The sequence below is a fragment of the Hyperoodon ampullatus genome, assembly GCF_949752795.1.
Source record: "Hyperoodon ampullatus genome assembly, chromosome: 13".
Lineage (NCBI taxonomy): Eukaryota > Metazoa > Chordata > Mammalia > Artiodactyla > Ziphiidae > Hyperoodon > Hyperoodon ampullatus.
This window is the reverse complement of record NC_136926.1, coordinates 70,714,391-70,736,332: the sequence shown is the minus strand read 5'-3', so window position 1 is coordinate 70,736,332 and position 21,942 is coordinate 70,714,391. Positions and strand designations below refer to the sequence as shown.

Genomic DNA, 21,942 nt, shown 5'->3' with positions numbered 1-21,942 from the left:
AAAAAAAAAAAAAAGAAAAAGAAGCCAATTGAGATTTTCTTATGCTTCAGTGTTGTAAAACTTATCATCAACCTTTATAATACACTGTGGTAAGATGTGCTTTACTTGTGCCTACTCATCCCCGCCTTGACTGGGGAAGCCCTTTTCAGGCCTTGAGCTGCAGTCCTAGGCTGGTGGTACCCCTGCCTCACAGGAAGTACAGAGAAGCCCTGTGGTTATTGGAGCACCTGATGACCCCCAGGTGTCTCCAGCCCAGTGCTGCTTTGCGCTCAGTGTCACCCCTTCTGTCTCTGTTGAGTAGCTCATCACGGACTGCCTAGACCTGGTCACCTTTTCTACTTCATCCCTCAGCATTGTGACTTCCCTGTGTGTCACGTTGTCCTGTCCTGTGGAGTACAGAGATGCTCTGTCTTCCATGGAAACCTGCTCATCTTTTGGAGCTGTTCTCTTCCCCAGGACAGACCAGAGCGGAGCTCCACGATCGGACTCCCAGCACATGCCTCACCAGTCTTTCCACCACCACATTCTTTCTGCTTTCCTCCATCAGAAGAAAAAAATCATAATAACATAAAGAGGTTGTAAATATTTTGCAACTTAAGTTGTGTAACCATCCCCCAGTTTTGCCGTTTCTACCTTCCTGGGACCACTGTTCTCTTTATTTTAGAGGGTAAGCTCGTCGCATCTTGCGTTTTCCTTAGATTCTCACCTAAGTAAGATGTAAATTGGTTAGTTTACATCAGGTGATGTGATTTATGTCGCATTAAAGCCCCCTCCTCTTAAGAAATGTCTTTAAAGGCATTTCCTCCCAACTTTTCTTATGTAGTGGCCTTTTGACAAATGTTACTTGCTAAAATATTTTTTCTTATAAATATTTTTCTTATAATATTTTAATAACTATTTTTTATTTTTTTACATAACTAACATGGTCATTCATCCCATACAAATTAGGAAATATGGATGAACAAATATAACAAGAAAACCACTCAAACATACCATCCAAGGGCAATTATTCAGCACAGTTGTGTATATCTCTATTTCTGTGGGAATTTTGTGCCTGTTACATACTTGTGTGTATATATTAGAGATACAGACTATATATGGCATCATTTTATTGTGTTTTTAAACTTTTATTTGTTTCAACAATTTTCTCATATCACTAGTTACGTTAAGTCTGTAAATACTTATTGAGTGGCTACTATGGTGTAGGCACTAAGTTTGGATAAACGATGTTGAACAAAATAGACATGAGCCCTGCTCTCTGGAATTTACTAACTGGTGAGGGAGACAGATACAAATATATTAATATGTAACTAATAATATCTTGGAAAGATTCTGCAGGAAAAGGACAAAATACTCTGGGCAATAATACCTGGATGGAGAAATGTATATGGACCATTTAGATTGTTGGGTGGGAACAATCTCTCTAAGAAAATGAATTTCAATATGACCTTTGTGGAAAACTGGGTCATAGGGCATGTCAGGTAGCCAGACAACAGGCCATTGTGGGTGCTTCTAATCTAAAAGAGCTGTAAATAGCGTAGGATGACATTGGAAATGTAGGAAGGTGCTAGATCATAAAAAGCCTTTAGGCCATGCTAAGGGCTCTTTTTCTCTATAGAACAGTATAACGAGAAAGTCTTTGTTTACCAGGCAAATTAAATTTACATTATCTTTTTAAAGAGCCACCAAGGTTTCCACTGTATTGCTATGAAATAATTTAGTTAACTTAATCCCTGCTGTTGGATTGTTTTCCAGTAGAGCTTTTGTAAACAGCAATGAATTCAACAGACTTTTACAAACATTACTGATTATTTGTATAATTACTTCCTCCCTTAAGATACATTTTTAGAAGTTGAATTGGTAACTGGAAGACTATCCATTTTTAAGATTGTTGATCTGTGTTCTCTGAATTTCCATGTCTGCTGGATCAGACATCTCCCTCAGCTGCCACAGCTTCACCTGCAGCTGCCTCTGCTCTTGCAGTTAACTCTTTACTCACTTTCAGTCTTTCAGTTCTGACATTTCTGATCTGCTAATAGCCCTCTTTTTTCCTCTTTATTATTAAGGGATTTCAATATTTAAAAATCCTTTGAGGGGGCTTCCCTGTTGGCACAGTGGTTGAGAGTCCGCCTGTTGATGCAGGGGACACGGGTTCGTGCCCCGGTCTGGGAGGATCCCACATGCCGTGGAGCGGCTAGGCCCTTGAGCCATGGCCGCTGAGCCTGCGTGTCCAGAGCCTGTGCTCCGCAACGGGATAGGCCACAACGGTGAGAGGCCCGCGTACAGCAAAAAAAAAAAAAAATCCTCTGGTATCGTTCTAATGAAATCTAAGAAAGTAGAGATGAAAAACACACGTGCTCAGATTCCTATTTTGAGGCGGAATTCTCATTTAGATCCAAGTTTATCTGTAATTCAAGGCAGTCCGGTGTAAGGTAGGGGCCTAACTTTTTAGCTGTCTCACTTTATTGAGCAGTCTGGCCTTCCTTCATGAATTTGAAATGCCGATATATCCTAGACTAAATTTTTATGCTGGAAATCTGTTCCAATGGTGTATCTGCCTATTTGGCTCCAATGCCCTACTGCTTTAATTATCATACATCTGTAATACATTTTAATTGGAGAGGTTGTTGTCTTTCTCTGATCTTTCGTTATGGTCCTAGGCTCTGGTCATGTCTAATTAAGTGTTAGCCCTCATCACAGAGTCAGGGCATCAATGGTGCTACTGCTTCTAATTCAATCTTATATTTTTAGTTGTGTCTCTATTTATATCATCCCCAAAGGTAATTTTATTGTCCTAAGTAAACTGGCAACTTAACCTATACACTACATTATCCAATTGGCCTTTTGGTGTAATAGCTAGACCAGAATAATGTATTGCTTCCATTGCACTGCTTCTATATCCCCCAATTTAGCAAATAATTGCAGACTAGCCACTCAGTGTGATAGGAGAAAGCAATAGATTGTGTTCCCCTCATGGAACTTCTTGGTTGGATGCAGTCTGCCCACATTGATGGGACAGCATCTCTCAGTACTGCCTAAGATTCTCTGTATGAAGTTGATTCAAACTACTATTTTCTAACATTCTCTTTTATTTAAAAAAGTCTTCAGATAATAGCAGTATTGATGAATGACTTTTATGACCTCAAAATTTATTGTCTTCAATAGATAAATCATTTCCTTCATTGCAGGGAATGTTACAATGCCCTTTTCAGCTTTAAAAAGCCCGGCCAAGCCACATTAGTTTATTTATTCAGCAAATAGTTTTGTGTGTTTATGATGTACCAGGAAATGTTCTAAGTGGTAGGTACATGGTAGGAACAGGACACACTGTCCTGACTTCATCTAGCTTTATTTTAATTGAAGATACATACAGTAAATACATAAACAAGTAAGTACACAACTTAATTAGGGAGGGATAACTGCTCCGAGAAGAGTAAAACAATGTGACAGTTATAAAGTGATGGGAGTCAGGGAGAGCATCTCTGAGCCTGTGATCTTGGACCAGGTACCTGAATTTAGTAAGTGCTTGAGCTGGAGTGAACCTGTTTCTAGTCTAGCCCTAGTCGATGCTTCGTTATGAAGATCTTAAACTGGGAGGACATATGCAGGGGTGTACTATCTTGCACACAAACTTAGGACTATCCTATTTTGAAATAACAGTGTGAGCCGATTCAGGTTGTGAAAAATTGGTCACCAGAGCTGAACAACCCTTTTAAAGACATCAACTTTCTAAACCATACAGACAGCATAGTTTTCTCATCCATAATAAACAACTCATCTCTTTTAAGGCATGCTACATACTTCATTTTGTTTAATCTTCAAAGCTACTCTGGGAGAAAGTTATTATTTATTCCCTCAGGGATTAAACTGAGATTCAGAGAAGTTAAGACACTTGTTCAAAATCACTCGGCTGCATTTGAGTCTTCCTGACTTTGAAGCACATGCTTTTCATCCCCCAATATCTACTTATCTGGGTGATCAAATAAGTGTGTGCATGTGCAGATATGCATGTGTGTCAATATACACACAGTTGTATTTAAAAATGATATATATTTCGGGCTTCCCTGGTGGCGCAGTGGTTGAGAGTCCACCTGCCGATGCAGGGGACACGGGTTCGTGCCCCGGTCCGGGAAGATCCCACATGCCGCAGAGCAACTAGGCCCGTGAGCCATGGCCACTGAACCTGCGTGTCCAGAGCCTGTGCTCCGCAACGGGAGAGGCCACAACAGTGAGAGGCCCGCGTACCGCAAAAAAAAAAAAAAAAAAGATATATATTTAGAAATGAACAGATATAATGTTAAATTTGCAGGATCATTTGTATATATTTTAGCCATTGTCACAGTTACTACATTAAATGTTTTTCTGTTTTCCAGTTTTTTGACTCATGGAAATGAATACTTCTTTCTGTGTATTCTTTTCTATCCTACCAAGGACTTCCCCCCACTACACACACATAAGGGGATAAAATTCACTCATCTAACTCTGTCCTTTTTTTTTTCTTTTCAATCTTTCAGGATTTTAAACCTCTTTTAAGTATCACCAGAAAATTTCTGCTTAACTCTGCCAAAATTATTTACTTTTCTTTCTACTTTGGCATATCTTTCATCATCTTAATTTACAGCTCTGAAATTCATCTCACATTTCACACATTTCTAACTTCTTCACTAATGACATGCTCATATGAAAATGCATCTTCAGAAATGACTCCATTTTCTAGACTTTGAAGAGTATCCTACTTTATGTAATCACCATCATCCCTAAAATTTAATATACTTCCAAGAGCATGTTGCTTGAAGTTTAAGTATGCAAAAAGTAGGTTCTTTTGGAAAACTGTGTCAGTGAACTATCCTTGGATAGAATCATAATAATGGTGGACTTAGTCTGGTCATTGATTTGTAATTTTGTAAACTAATGATGAAAACTCATGCATTTGGTTGTTCTAGTTAAAGAAAAGCATATGAAAGCCCATGAATCAAAAATAAAGACCTAGGGCTTCCCTGGTGGTGCAGTGGTTGAGAGTCTGCCTGCCGATGCAGGGGACATGGGTTCATGCCCCTGTCCGGGACGACCCCACATGCCGTGGAGCGGCTGGGCCCGTGAGCCATGGCTGCTGAGCCTGCGCGTCTGGAGCCTGTGTTCCGCAACGGGAGAGGCCACAACGGTGAGAGGCCCGCGTACTGCAAAAAAAATAATAAATAAATAAAGACCTAAATCCAGTAGATGAAATAAATCATCACAGAAGTTGAAATATATGAAAATAAAGACAGTCTAAACTGATAACTCTTATGCTTCTGCATTGTTTGGAAGGCAACAACTTGAGAAAGTAGGAGTTTATTTTGGAAAAACTCCAAATAGCTTCTACATACTTGTCCAGCCACAAAAATACTTTTATTCCAATGCTTGTTGTCATCATGATATTGTGTTTCAAGTTGTGCTTCATAACTTGTAAAGTACTGTACAGAGGGGAGTTTTTCTTAGCCATGTACTTGGCCCTGATATATGCCTGCACTTGTTTGGAGTGTATATTCGATATATCTCCATTATACAAGGAACAACTATATCATCCATTTGTCAAATCTGAAGTACATTTCCTGAGTGAGACTTAAGTGCTTAACTCTTGAAATATCACAGTGAAATGATTCATGTGTGAAGATTTTTGCTCCATCTTTTAGTTATTATTCCGTGTAGATGCTGAGGGATAAGAAGGTACAAAATTCACATCTTGTCTCTGCTTTCCTTAGTTCAGTAGTTCTTCATCTTAACTGTACATTAGTATCACCTGTGGAGTTTTGAAACCTCCTGAACCTAGATTACAACCAAATTAAATGGAAACTTTGGGGGTAGGACCCAGGCATCACTAGATTGTAAATCTCCCAGGTCATTCCAATATACAACCAACATTTAAAACTACTCTGGTCCAGTGGCTCTCCGATGTGAGCAGACATCAGAATCATCTGATGAACATCTTAAAACACATCACCCGGCCACCCTGGGTTTCTGGTCCAATGGCTTGGTTGGGAATTGAGGATTTGTAGTTCTAATGAGTTCCCAGGGGATGTTCCCGTTGTTGATTCCAGGACTACACTTTAAGAACTGTGCCGTCATCTTTTTTCTCTCCCTATTTTCCACCTAACCCATTTCACCTTGTCTTCAAGGTCCAGGTGAAACGTCCTTGTGTAGGAAAATTATTCTAGTCACACTGATTTCTGTTTATACCTTTGAATTACTGGCTGCCTTATGGCATCTCTTGAATTGCATTTAATTTATTTATTTTTAATTTTTGAATGGTCACATGTTTATCACCTCCACCATACGGTGCATCCCGTGTACTAAAAGGGAAGATACTATCCTTTCTTGTGCTGTGTCACATTCCCTCTGCTCCTAGTATGGTGCTGCAGACATGGCAGGGACTGAGTAACTGGGTGTATTGCGGGCGGCTGGATGTTTGGGGTAGATTCATTGTTGATTAATTCCCTGACAGTTTGCTGTCTTCTCTTTCCTATATATCATACCTGGAACCCTTTCAGAAATCACTGAATCTCTTTATCTCCTGGGGTCCACCGATTGCTTATTTGTAATATAAGGAGGCTGGGCGAATTCCTCTGGTCACAGAAAAATAACATCTTGCAGGGAAAAGAGCATGAGCTTTGGAGTCAGACAGGCCTGCATAAAGCCTGCACATTTGCAGACCCATGCTGCATACACTACCTGTGGGTCATTGGAGGCAAGGTTCCTTGTCAATTTGAGTTTTGCCAGCCTTATTTCTTTCACACACATAATAATGAAAGTTACTCCTCAGAGATGAGTTTTATCGAAGAAAAGAATGTCTGGAAAACACCAGGCAAAAGTCTTGACATTTGCTAGGTACTCAGAATTATTAACTCTTTTTCTTCCATCAAAATTCTGGTGTCTATTTCCCAAAACCATGCATTCTGGTGCTGGCTGACTCCAAACCAGCAGATGGAGTCTTACAAAATAACTTTCAAACTTCAATTATATGACTTTTTAAGTCCTTCGTTTCCTACAAGGGAAGGGAGCTGGTGAGTTGCTGTTCTTTGAAAGCCATGGCTCCTCTTCTGCCTTCCTCCCACGGTTACCTTTCAGGCCCAGAACTTTCTGTGCAGATGTATCCTTGAAAGACTTCTGGCCTGCCCATGCAGCCAACTGGCAAGTCAAACTTGGGCATGAGTCTTCGCTGGAAAGTCTCACTTTCCAGATCTGTAAAAAGAAATTGTTTGGCTTGGCTGCATTGTAGAGAAAGTATTGTCTCTGGACTGGGAGGCCCTGACTTTGTGAGGTTTTTTTCTTTCACTTTTTCTTTTTCTTAATTTTTATTGGACTAGAGTTGCTTTACAATGTTGTGTTAGTTTCTACTGTATGGCAAACTGAATCAGCTATACTATACATATATCCCCTCTTTTTTGGATTTCCTTCCCATTTATCGGAGGACCTGACTTTGAATCTTGAGTTCTGCCCTGAACGAGATGTTGGGCACTTAAACTCTTTGGACCTCAGTTTTTAGATATAATATTGGTCCTTGGACTAGAAAGTCATAACCAACTGCCTTTCAGTCTTAAAATCTGTGCCAGACACCGAGCTGAGTAGTTTACATACTTTTATTTCATTTCACAACCTGTGAAGAAGGGACTATGATCATATCTGTTAATACAGATGTGGAAATTAGGCACAGAGGATAAGTAAACTAAATGAGGTCACACAGGTAGCAAGTGGTTGTGCTAGGATTTGTACCTGAAAACTTAAACGCTTTCCCTTCCTGTTATTAGCCATTGCATTATCTGCCAGAATTCCAAGGTGCTTCCAGATTTAAAATATTATGGTCATATGATATCTGTTTCTTCCACCTTATATATGGTAGTCAGGACCACTACTACTAGAGACAAAGAAACTGAGGCTTCGATGAGAAAATTGAGGCTAAGGATGCCGTGAACCAAAAGAACAGATGGTGCCTATTTTCATGGAGTTTCTAATCAAGAGATTGCACAAGAAAGACAAATGTGTAATAAATATCGTGCATGTCTTTCAAAAGGTTCTTTAATAGAGTTCTTTCATGAAGTTCTTCGCATCTGTCCATATAAAAGAAACTGTACATTGAAACAGAGAGTTCAGCTGTTGAATTTCAGAGGCTAAGTCAGAATACTAAATTTGAATCCCTTGGTAAATTATGCATTTTTCAAGGAGTGTTTGTATTTTCAGAAGTAATATTTGGGGACTCGCAACTGGCTACATTCTGTGTTCTAATACAGTGACTGGAACAACAGACTTACTGCTAAAGAGGGATGTAGATGGTGGGTCATCCAGAAACACTAAGCACATGGCTAGCAAATGTGCTAACACACATGTGATCTCTGCACAATTTTTGTTTTCTATTTCAGAACAAAGAACTAAAAACCAAGGTGGCACTTTGGTCTGAAATTCCTAGGCCGAAGGTATCCAAGGCCGTCTCTACAAGGTAAGGCCTCTCTTCCCCCACCACCGTCTGCCTTCACGACCCCTGTTGAGCATGATTGACATTTATACCACCTGAGAAATTATCCATTCAATTAATACTTACGTAATCACGTGTTTACGGTCTGTCTCCCAGTTCTTTGAGAGTGGGAACTCTATTAATCTTGTTAACCACTGAATCCTTGAAGCCTGATATATGAATTCTTACCTTATGAGTAAATGAATGAACAAATTTAGATATTTTTTTTCCTCTTCTTTGGCATAAAACAAGCCCAGTCTTGGCTTCAACGCTTAATCCAAACAGTACAGATTATCTCCTCCACCATCCTTGTTCCTCCATTGCTCATATTTTCTGTGTTACCGATGGGCATTTTAATCATAAATCATGTGTATTTATTTAAGTTTCCATGTCTGTCTCTCAAGTCAATTGTAAATGTCAAGGAGGCAGGAATAGTTCCTTGTTTTTCACTTTATTTCCTGCATTGTTAAGGACAAGTGTCTTCAACAACTACCTAATAACGAATTAATGAAGCAATGATAATGACCCCTAAAGCAATGGAAATAATAGTTGAAACCATCAAATCACTTTCTAATGTTGACAGAATCAGAAGTGACAGGTTTGTTAAAAAAAAAAAAAAAAAAAGACTTCTGGGCTCAAGTCTCATTTCCATAAAATTCCATGAAATTATCACTTAAAAGAAAACATAGTCTGTAATTACATGAATCATTTAGAAAGTGATTAAAAAATTCCTGTTCTAGCAACTTTTAAATTTCCAGCCTAGTCTCTCTAGGGCCGAAACCCATTTTCTGAAACTCTCTTCTGCACAGTGCCTGACGTGGAGAATCAGGTCCCCTATGATTAGCCCCAGTCTAGGGATTCAAGTAGATCTTTCTCCCTCTTCAAGACACCCTGCAACCATGCTTCACTTTGCTAATGATGTATGTAATTAGAGACTAGACATGAAGCATTATGCATCAAGTTTTCTAAAATCTTTGGGCCCCCAGAGGCTAAGTCATTAACTTTTTGGCCAATAGCCCTGCAATGTCTAATAAAGAAAAATTAAGCCCGAGAAGTATTAAAAGAGGAAGTGAAATGCCCACATTTCAGAAGCAGTAAGAGAAGCAGACACTTCACAGCAGGAAGAGATGAAGCGTTTAGAATAGAAAGGGAAGCATGACTTTCCAAGGAAAGGGAGGATGGTCGATTTTAGCTCCTTTACCAGCTACATCCTCTTGGGGTAGTGAGGTATCATGGCCAACCTCAGCTGTTTTGACCCTGGAGGGAATGGAGCCAGAGTGGAGGAGAGGAAGGAGCAACACGTGGTCTCCATATTGTACTGACTCCAGTATTGCGTGATGAGACTCAGGCTGGTACAGAGGGGATGAGTTTGAGAGAATGACTTCTATGGCCAGTTCTTTAGCTGCAGTTCATTAATAAAGGTAGTTTTAAAGACTTTTTTTCTCCCTATGACTGAGGAAAGGTCAAATGGGAAATTTTCCTAACTGAAATAGGGTAACTGGAATGAATATGCCCTTTGTTTTATGATTTTGGTAGAAATTCCAATAGTAATGATATATCTATAATGGTAGGTCTCATGTTTGCAAAATGAAATCTGACCAATTGGCCATGTGAGAATGTAAGTGGTAGTATGGTTTGGTAAGTCTAGATTCACCAACGTAGAATGGAATTATAACTCCCGGGAGGAATTAGAATGTAAAAGTAGCTGTTAATGCAAAGAAAAACAAGCATCACATATATTTAAAAATTAATCTTGGCAAATCTCTTAAATCACTCATAAAATAGAATTCTCTCAGTCAGTGCAAAAAAAAAAAAAGTTTTTTTTTCCCCAAGCATTAGAACGTATAGATGTTTCTTATGTTGAACACCAGAGAAATGGTTTGCTGGATATTAAGGATCAGGTTGTTAGAAAACAGCAACAATAAAACACACATATATACATATATGTGTGCACACACATATTGATGTGTGTGTGTGTATATTTGTGTGTGTGTGTGTGTATACATATTTTTTTAACTAGACTCACACAGTGAGGAGAGAAGTTTAGGCTATGAGAAACCCACAGAACTAAAACATCCTGACGGAACAGTCGATTTGTGTGTCCCATCTCCAAGTCACTCTGGTGCATGTCTTCACTGAGTAGAAGGGCAGACACACTCTCACTCTTCCTCACTCCTGTCCTCTTACAACCAGATGCATTTACCTAAGGTTAATGCAGCCATAACGTGCTTCTACTGTGCCTCATGGGGAATTAGAATCAATCGATTAACCATCATCAATTCAGTTAAAGCAATTCGTTCAGACTTGGTAGTACAGCAGTAGTGGAGATGGTAATGAAGGTGGTACAGCAGTTATGTCAGTAAAGCTTTATGTGCTCGATTTTGATAATTGTGTGGTCTTTTCTACAGTGAATTGAAGACTGAAGGCGTGACCCCATATTTGATGTTGGTTAGGCTACGGAAATGAGCCGCCTGGCTGAAGATCTGAGTGAGAAAGATCACTACCTGCATCTTATTTACTCCTTGAAACACAGTCTAAATTTACATATTAAAACTGCTCAATGCCAGTATTTAATGGAATATATTGTATTATATTTAATTTATACATCAATAACTTTTCAGGAAGATGACATTTCAGAAAATCAAACCAATATATGTTCAAAGAAAGGAACTCTTTCTTCAAAACTTACTAATGGATGAAGAAACCAGATGGTTTCCCATGATGGAAGATGAATTTTTCTTTAAACTTTAAAAAAAAAACTGAATTTTTTTTTTTGGCAGATTTTTGCTGAAGGAACTGGTTAAGGTTGTCAACTCTGATCTTTTGATAGTGGTTTTTATGTACAGTCATCCCTAGGTATCCACAGGAGATTGGTTCCAAGAGCCCCCCTCGGGTACCAAAACCCATTCAGATGCTCAGTCCCATATATAAAATGGCAGAGTGCAGTTGGCCCTCTGTATCCATGGTTTCCACATCCATGGATTCAATCAATCGTCAGTGTGGAACCTGCAGGTACAGAGGGCTGACTGTACATAAATATAAGGAAGAATATACAGGCATGCTTCCTTTTACTGTGCTTCACAGACTCTGTGGTTTTTTTTTTTACAAATTGAAGGTTTGTGGCAACCTTGCATTGTCAGATGATGGTTAGCATGTTCTGGCAATAAAGTGTTTTTAAATTAAGGTATGTATATATATTTTTAGATATAATACTATTGCACACTTAACAGGCTACAATATAGTGTAAACATGACTTTTAGATTCACTGGGAAACCATAAATTTCATGTGACTCACTTTATTGTGATATTCTCTTTAGATTGGTGCTCTGGTACTGAACCTGCGATATCTGTGTGTGTGTGAATAAATTATATATTTTAAAGTTGACTTTTGGATAATAAGAAATATCTTACCATGATATAAATTCATCTCCTAACCCATGGTTAGTGGGAGAGTTATTCTCTACTGAATTAAGGGCAGAAAAAGGAGTAGATTCTTTTTAGCTAATTCCCCAAACCAAACAACCCTCCAAAGTCGAGAATTCTGGCTGCTTCACAACACCTTAGGAGGCTGCTGTTCTTCAGCTGGGATTGAACTTCGGTTGCTAGAGGCAACCCACACATCAGCACAAAGAAATACACTTTGTGATTCTGCCTTTGTGACTGATTTTCTTTTCGATCTTTATTAATATTATCTAAGTAGAATGTTTAGGGGAAAGTATAGAACACAGTGCTGTTAGCTCATACCTCCATAAAAAGGTATTCATTATGGGTTCAAAGGAACAGTGGCTGCTGTCTGCAGCCAGGAGGAATCTGAATTCATGAACTTGGAATTATATGTCTAGTGATTTTATGAAAGTGACTTAAATTTTGATAAATGCATTAATTACAGGTGGAATTTGTGATTGCTATAAGTAAAAGAAAACTCTAACTTGTAGAAATACAAACATACTGACACTCAGGAAAGCAGAACACACTTCAGCTAAAGGCATAATGGGAGACCTTTGTCATCCTAAAAGGTGAATTACCTGTAGGCTTTTTGATCATTCTCTTTGGTGTATAACTCTAAACATTTTCTCAGGAAAGATGCTTCATGCCTTTCAAGGTGGAATGTGAAACATCTGTATGATCTATGAAATATTTAAAGGTATTTACAAATGAGATGAAGTAATATCTTTCTAAATTCAGCAGAGTACTGTAATCCTTGCAATGTTGTGTAACTATGTGTGTGAGTTTCATACTTCTTGTTTCTATTGCTTTGTAGTTTTTAAGGTGTAGTTATCTAATAATATTTAGGACACAGTCACCCTATGCCAGGAACAATTCTAAGTACTTCACCTGTATTAATTGCTTTAATCCTCCCAACAACCCTCAGAAATAGGTCATATTATTATCCCTATTCTCCAGAGGAGGATACTGTCATTGATTAAGTAATTTTCCTAACTGCTAACTATGGAGAGAACATTTGAACCTTTGACTTGGCTATTGATACTCCTACCTGGTGGTCTGAGACACCTCCCAGCTATAGAAATGTCTCTCTTTTTGCTACTTTAACAAACACAGCTTTTTTGTTGGCTTTCTGCACCACACTGTGGATGACAGTCAGAAACAACACTTACTAATCAGGTAAATATTTTGCTGAGATGAGTTGGCCTTTCACTGTTGGTCTACCCTCGTGAGTACTTAGTACAGAAAAGCTTCCTGCTAAAAATCTGCTGATTTTACCTTTATTATTCATGCCTTTATGCCACATTGAAGATTTTTGGTAATGCATTTCCTGGCACATCTGTAGGGGTGTTGGGATCATGAATTCTGCTTTAAGCATCTGCAGTGTGGTAGGAGAGTTCACCTTTCACTTAGAGATTACTTAGGTTCCTCTTATACCCCAACCATCATGCTGGGTTGTAATAAATGTGAGCTTTTGGAATGGACCCATCTAACTGACCTAACAACCTGGATGATTTCCATTAGAATAATGTATTTTCAAATCAAAAATGGAAGGACACTGTTGAATTTTATTTGGGTTTCACTATATTCATTCTTGAACACAGAAGTACAGTTCGATGTAATACAGGTAGGACCTGCTCATGTGGTCTCCAGCTTCACTTTGGGATGGTGTTTGGATCTCTTGAGAATAAGAATAAGCAGCTTCAGAAGCCTAAAAAGATCTGAACTCTTCAAATACAAAAGTATTGTTTTACTAACATCAGTAGATAATTTATATGTCACGTATGGATTATTTCCTATCTCCTCATCGTTTCGGCTTCGTCATTTGAATTCTTTCTTTAAATAAACATTTCTCAGTGATAAAAAAATCACTACAATGGAGAATGAAATTTATGAGTCTAAAAGTAGTACCACACAGAAAATACAAAAACAAAAACCTCAATTGTAGTCAAAGTATTTGTACTTATAATTATACTAATCAAAATATTGGATAAGAAGGTCTGAGGGCTATGAAGTAACTACATGGAGGTGGGAGATGAAAAGAAACTTAGTTTCACTTTGATTACATATATTGTTACAAATTATTAAGAAATGTTTAAACAATTGGTATAATATATACCATTTTAATAATTGCTTATGATATGCCTTAAAATAAAGAAAATTGATGCCATATTTTGCGGGTTTTGTTTCTTTTTACATTAAAATTATTATGCATAAATGAATTAAGTAGTTGTTATTTGACTGTTAATGACAATATAACCCATAATAGATTGTTTTTGTCAGTGAGCAGATATTTAGATAACTCCTTGAATTTTTCTCCAAATTTTCTGTGAATCCAAATTAACAGCGAAAGTAATCTATTATGTTTTTATTCTAAATTTGAAAAAAATGGTAGCATTATAAAATTAAGAACACACACTTTATCGAATTCTTTCATACTGCTTCACTTTGAAAATTCTTACCTGACCTGAAATCTTCTGATCTGAAGATAATTATAGAATCTTTATCAATATCAGAGTAGGAATCCAATCTATCAATAACTAAAAATTCTTTAAACAAATATCATAAACATTATAATTCCTTTCCTACATCTCTTCCTTCCTTCCTTCATTTTGAAATATAACTCAACAATAAAAATAAACCACAAATATTACAACAATGGATAAATATCAAATTATTACACTTGAAAAAAATCCAAAAGAAAAACAGAGGATATACCGTATTATTTTATGGGGACAGAGAGCAAATCAGTATTTGGGGACCAGAGTAAAGGGAGAGAGTGTGAAGGAGTACAGGGAAACATTGGGAAGTAATAGCATGTTCAGTGTGTTGATAATGGTCATATTTTCGTGGGTATGTTTTATGACAAAAAATCAATAAATTGTACAATTTAAACATTTACTTCAATAAAGTAGTGAAAAAAATTTAAGTTAACACTATGTTATTCTACAATCCACCCAGTTCGTTTCTCACACAAGATTCATTCATTTCTTCTTTCACCAAATATTTATTGGGGCTCTCTATTTGCCAGGCACTGTTCTAGATGCCAAGGCGACAGCAGTGGGGAGAGGGAAGAGGTGCATCTGGCAGGGAAGAAAGAAAAGGGGAAATCTCTACCTTCATGGAAATATCTTCCAATGATGAGGAACAGATAAACTCAGGAAAGTCCTATGGACTATGAAGAAAAGTGAAGCAGAACATAGGGAAAGGGAGTTACCAGGGGTGAAAGGCTGTGGCAGCAACTTTTATCTGACTGATAATTGAAACTAAACTGTGTATAGATTGGTCAGTTAAATAGGATACTGATTTTAAATAAGACCTCTCTCTTTGAAGGTAATATTTAAGCAAGGATAGGAAGACTGCTAGGGAAGTGACTGGAAGGAGAGGTTTTGGAAGAGGGGTCCAGGCAGAGGGAAGCACAAGGGCATGAGTCCCTAGGGGCAGGCAGGCCAGGTGTATTCCAGAATTGCCAGGACATCAGCTGGACGGGCATGTAAAGAATAAGCCCCAGTACTGTCTAAATTATTTTCCATGCAGCGTATTCCTTCACATTTCCATTGTATAACTCATCCCTTGTATTTGTTTAGTAAGTTATCCTTCAAGTTCTTTTTTGACTTCCTAGTGGTGGTAAGCTAATGATTTTCAGGAATCTGTATCTCTATCCCCTCCTTTGTCCATGTTTCCCTGACATACTGAGCAAGCTCATGTTCTGTGGAAGGGGCAGTGAAGAGAAAACTGCCCTTAAAAGGTTCATTTAAGAAGTCTTGTTTTGACCTACCCTGTTGGCCTAGAGGACTCACGCAGAACTGCTCTGGGAGTCAGGGGAGGAGAAGGGGTCCCGTGAGGCTGGGTGATATGGCTTCATAATCCAGTGTGTTGACTAACATGATGCCCAGTTGCTCCTTCTGGTTCATTTTTTCATGAGAGTGAATGAACCCATGATGTAAGTTTCTCTAGGGAATCAATGAAAGAGACTGAAATCTGCTTTTTTTTTTTTTAACCTTCTGGTTAAAGGTTTAAAAAAGAGAGTCTTTTTTAAGAGAGTCATTCTCTCAGAGACCTACAGAAATGGTCCAAAGTGATGATAATTTCAACAATCTGGTTCCTATCACAAATTTTTTCTATTACTTACAATATAGCCTCAGTCAAATTATAATTAGTGTGTTGGCCTCCTAAACCATAATGCAAGTCCCCTAAATGGGTTTCTAACAGAAGAGCAATGCTCACACTCTTATTACAGCTATTCTTTCTCCACAAGTAGTAATCCATATTAGAAATGAAATTTTCCTTGGTATAGAGAACTGTGATCATACAAATACCTTACATCCAGTTTTAAAAAGAGAAATCCTACCATTACAAGATGGCCTTATTTTTTCCTCAATAGGGGGCATGTTATGACTATTTTTACACCCTATAAACCATTAGGAAAAGCAAGTCTCTACTGACTTGAATTATTTAAGATTAATCCAGGAGGCAAAAGATTCTGCCTGTGTGAAACAGCATTACTGCTACCATGGAGTAAAGTTGAGAGAATGGTGCCAAGGATTTATTTGCTTGCAGTGGGAGAGTTGTTTATCTTTAAATTAAAAACTCATCATTATCTTGGCAAAGCCTATCTAAGTAACATATGGAGGGAGAACAACTCTGGGAACAAGGCAGCCTTTGCAAATGAACATTTAAGAGGAAGCTGTATGGTTGTGGTCTTGAGTTGGCCTTGAACATTGGTCCTGTCACCAGTCTGTAACTAAAGGAGATATTACCACCCCCTCAGCATTTTATTATGGTGAAGAAATAGGTTATAATACATTGAGGTGTTGACATACCATGGAATACTGTAACATGCTAACTGCTAACTTTATAAATGTATCATTTAAAATTATTAGAAAAGGTCCCTTGAAAATTCCAGCCTTTAGACAAATAATAAATTAGAAAGTTTAGAGAGATGGATAAAAACCACTTGGCCAAATCCAAATCACTTCTTTCCTAGTTCTTGATGGATATCATTTTTAATGGGATACAATTCCCATACTGATACTGATTTAATGTTCCCCATCCACCATTCATTCAACTTCAGCACAGAAATAAGATTGCTTTGAATATACAAAATAATTGATAAAAATGCATTTTTATTTGAAAAGTGTGCAGAAACAATCACTGAATACAGTTTTCAACCATAGTTTTGAAACCCACACACCACAAAATCATTGGATGCTCTGATTTCTGAAGCTACTAGAACTTTGGTACAACAAAATACTGACCTCACAGTGTCTGTCAGGCACCACAGTCTATTCAGGGGCACAGAGAATAAAAACTCCATGTTTAAGGTTTTAATTTACATTCATGGCACTAGACAAAACAGAGATCTGAGTAAATGACAGACAAAACAATCGAACGTGCTTAGCCTAAAAATGAGGATAATATCACTTAAATGTAGACCATTGGGGTACAGTGCAGCACTTCAGTATTATGCCAGAACGCTGTCTACTTTTAACACATTAAGTGGGATAACTTATTTTCCTCAAATAATTTCAGATACAGTCAGTATCTTTTATAAGGCTGTGGACACAGAAGCCCTATTTATACAAGGAGGATTTTGGCCAGATTGTAATATACTATCTAGAATGTAATTGGATTCCTTGAAAGAAATACAAGGTGACCTACAAAATGAAATAGAACTCATATTTTTTCAATAACTTGAGATATATTAAACATTTTCAATCAAATACAACGACAGTGAGCCGACTACCCATTTCAAGTTTCCAATATCTCTACTAAAATTAGTGTTTTGTCCCTGCTATAACACTTGTGAAAGTATGGTTGTGAAAGTATGACTGTGATATTCTATTATTCTTAGCTTGGGATAATAGTGTCAGTTTATGAAATGGAACATAATTTACAAACCAGCTTCTATATATGTTCTCATTTGGGCCCAACATGAACCCTGTGAGGCATGTAGGATTTAGAAGCCTCCTACTTGGAGAAGCCGTATTTAATGACATACCCATGGCCCCCAAATTGTTCTTTTGGCCACTTTCCTTTCTATAATACTAGGCTTCCTCTCAAAGAACATTTGAAAAAATAACCTGGAGAAGAGTAAGGATAAGCATATGTTATTACTTTGCTAGGGACAGATACTATTTTGACGTGCCAACAGACATAAGGACAACAGCCATTGGTTAAATAAGGGATCTATTAGGTTAAGAACAGACATGCGGCTCCCACAGAACTTGCTAATGACTAAGTCGACTGAGGGATAATAGCCATGACTTCCACGACCAGTTGGAAAGAAAATGAACTCGGAAACAGATTTAAATAACTCAATTCAAAGACAATTTCTTTGTACTCTTTTTCTTCAAAAGATAACACCTTTTAAAATAACCCCATTATTTTGGTACTTATGGTTTTGTTTGTTTGCTTGTTATTCTCTCTAAATATGAATTTAGAAAATATCTCAATCATAGGCTATTGGTAAAAAGAGCTCTGCAGAAAGGCATCTTTGTGATGCTACTTCTTAAAAAGTTAAAGTGCAATTTATGAGAAAATTTGATTCAGATAGAGTAAATGTTTCTAATTTCCCCAATTTTGATGCCAATCATGAAATATTTAGTGTTTAAATATCTTTATTAGCTTAGTTCTAAGGGCATAAACCTCTAGTTGGTAGATAAAAATAATGGATAAATATTTGCCATAGATCTGGTTACAAACATTGTTCTGTCAGTCTTTTTTTTTTCCTGCCTAAAAATCAACCTTGTAAGTATGGTCTTCTCCATGTTCTGCCATAGTTAGAAACTCTATTTAGACAACTTTAATCTTTAATCTCTATAGTTCTTGCTCAACAATGTCAATGTGGTTGAGTCTCTACCCCAAAACTCCAAGGCAATAAGTTTATAAAATTCCCTATTCAGCTAACAATGTTTTATTTTTATCAGTTCTACTTTATGAGACAAGTATCTCCATAGATTTATAAAGCATTGAGACAACACTCATCTCAGAGAATACTCTCTATCTACTTTCCATATTTAAGAGCCCAGCACTCTCCCCAGAAATAAACTTATACCACTTTGGTCAAAGATCAAGAAGAAAATACAGCTTTTGGTGAATTCTTAGGCAAGCTTTTCAAATATAGACAGTATCTTGGAATCTTTAAAAATGATAAAGCTTTCCCTAAAATATTCACATACACTAGACTTCTTTTAACGCTTTAAAGCTTGGGAGTAGAAGGTGAAAGACAACTTTTCTATCACTTTGGCTAATGTAGCTCCCAGATCTTCCTTTTAAAGAGTTATTAAGTATCTTAGGACACCAGAAACTTCAACATTATCTCTTTACAATTAGAATTTTAATCTCAAAAATTCCTTATGGATGAGGATTCTCCCTCAAATTTTTAGTTCCAGGTTATATACTACCCCTAGTTATACACTGTATCTCTTTACACATATTGCTTCTCCTTCCAACCGATGCACCCACTCCATTGGTGAGAATGTATATGAGCTTCATCAAATTTGTTGATTCCCAGTGGACAAAATTTACACTTTAAAGAATATTTCAGCTGTTATTAAACTATCTTTTAATGTAGTGAGTCCTGCTCTATGGTCAAGTTTCTCTCTCTTATAAGGAAGACAAGAAACGCCTGATAAAAACTCTTGCCCCGTTCCTCTTATCTGTACAGATTGGCAGAGAATAACATACTAGAAGCATAACAAAGACACCCACTGATACATAGAATGTCCCATCTGGTTAAAAACAACAGGTAAAATATTTACTTTATTAAATGCTTTCAATTTTTTTGCAGCGTGCTAGCTGATAATATGGAAATGATAGCAACTTGGCTCGAGTGGGACTGGCCAGAGTTTTGAAATTCTTATGTAGAGACCCACAAGCTCAATTCCCAGCATTTAGCATTTTTTTCCTGCCAATTTGTGACTTGCTACCCTCATCACACCAAGACAAACATGTTCTCTCAACTATATTTGATACATTTTTCAAAGGACTTTTTTTTTTTTTACATTAAAAGGTAACCTTGTACCTAATCACAGAGTCTCAAATAATGCCCACTCCCCAAAAAGTGACCAGGAGATGGTGGTAATAATCTCCAGATTCGAATAAGATTCTTATACCCTTTGCTGAAGACCTCAGAATATCTTTAGCTGCACTAGTGTCTCTGTGAGGCCTTCCTACAACATGGTATTATAGGAAATAAGCTATGGGGCTGGAGACAAATTTGGTCAAGGAGGTCTCTGAGGCACTGTGTTAGAGCAATGTAAACATTAAACCAGTGTAAACACTTCCAAAATGGTTTCTATATCAGAAAGGAACTTCATGTACATTTTAAATAATTCTCCAAAATATGATATGGTTAACTAAAGAATTTGGGACAAAATAAGTAATACATATTGCTGTGTATTAAAGGGTGTATGCAATTCTTTAAAAGCAGTCTGTATACCTCGTGACCCCAAGTCAATCTGAAATTGTAAAATGAATTATACAGAATAATTAATTCTGAAATAATGAAAGAGTAATGGTTACTAGTAATGGTTACATAGACTTCAGGGTCTTACCTCAAACTTGACAGAGAAAACATTTTTTTTAGATTAAGTGTTTATTTATAAGTAGAATACTATTTTAAATTAATTTTCTTGTCTGTTTTAAATTTCATTCCTCTTGAGATTATTACCCAATAATTGTTATTTTTATAGGAATAGTTCTTTAATTATAAGCATCATCACCCTCTGCTTCATGCTATGGCTATCAAATAATGATCTTAAAATAGACCCTGAATAAAGGTTTGTTAAATAACTGACAGTGACAGAATCTTGGATAAGTAAATCAATCATGTAACTGGAAAATAAATAGAAACAAAAAGGCATATCCAAAATAAAATGCTTTTTGGATTTTAGAAAGGCTAAGTATTCCCTGTTGTGGAAATGCAGGGGGCATCATAATTTGAATCCAAAGGAGAAATCGACCTAATGACCAAAAAGTTCACTAAATTTTGCCACACCAATGGTTACATTGTTTTTGCTCATATTCGTTTCAGAAGAAACATCTTTGACGATAGCTAATAGCTTTCTATCCTCCTGGCACAGGCACTGAGGTCATGAATAGCATCATAGAGAAAAGCATCCTGGGAGCGAATACCCACTCATGACCAACCTTAGAAGTTGGCATCGTGCTGCAGAAATCAGAGGACCTGGGCAGCTGACAGTGAGAATTTGTTAATCTGTTAAGGACTAACTCCATTAAAGCTTCCAAATTACCTGGATTTATGGCACATTTCTGGGCCTTGTAACTAGACAGTCCCTTGGATCTGTGTTCCTAAAACTGATTGACACCCAGTGGAGGTTGGTAGATGGAGGTTAAAGGTGGGAGACTGGGATTTAGAGTTTCCTATGTTTGTAACTTAACAAAAAATATACAGAGAGTCTAGAAAAGTGAAGTTTAATTGGCAAATTTTTCTACAAAGAGGAACTATCCTGTAGAAAAATCATATATTCACAATAAAAAGAGAAAACCTAAAGTATGATGACTTTGTTATTGACAAAATTGACTGAAATACATAAATAATAGTAATAGGAGTGGCTTACGCTTACCAGAAACTAAATCAAAAGCCAATGTTTAGATGCAATACTAATAGGCCAATGGAAAATACCTTTGTGATCACTTTTAGAAAGAAAAGACAGCATTATGTGAAAAATAAAGCCATTAACAAAATTTTTGCTTGGATAAAATACAGTTCCATCTCTGTCAACCCCCCAATATAGTTCAAGCATAGGTGTTTTGCCTTAGGTAAAATAAAAACAGATGCTAAATACACTTAATATGGCATGATGTATCATCAATTTTTATGTGATAAATGACATGAAAATTCAGAGTGACCATAAAATCGATCCATCATTATTCTGAAGTTGTTGATCTACAAAGTGACATCCCTCTATTTTTACAATTGATTCCAAGCCAGGGGTGGGTGTGGGTTGGAGGAGAGTAATGTGATTTAGAGTTTCCAGTACTTTGTA

General features: G+C 37.2%; 1 protein-coding gene across 1 annotated transcript in view; it reads left to right on the top strand.

The window, feature by feature from the left end:
• The window catches only part of CCDC68 (coiled-coil domain containing 68), a 50,076-nt gene extending 39,083 nt beyond the window's left edge, over positions 1-10,993 (top strand). The window contains exons 10-11 of the mRNA XM_079717491.1: positions 8,394-8,470; positions 10,894-10,993. Of these exons, the coding sequence (XP_079573617.1) occupies positions 8,394-8,470; positions 10,894-10,951 (135 nt within the window). The 3' untranslated portion in view covers positions 10,952-10,993. The remainder of the gene's footprint in view (positions 1-8,393; positions 8,471-10,893) is intronic.
• The last annotated feature ends 10,949 nt before the right edge of the window (positions 10,994-21,942 follow it).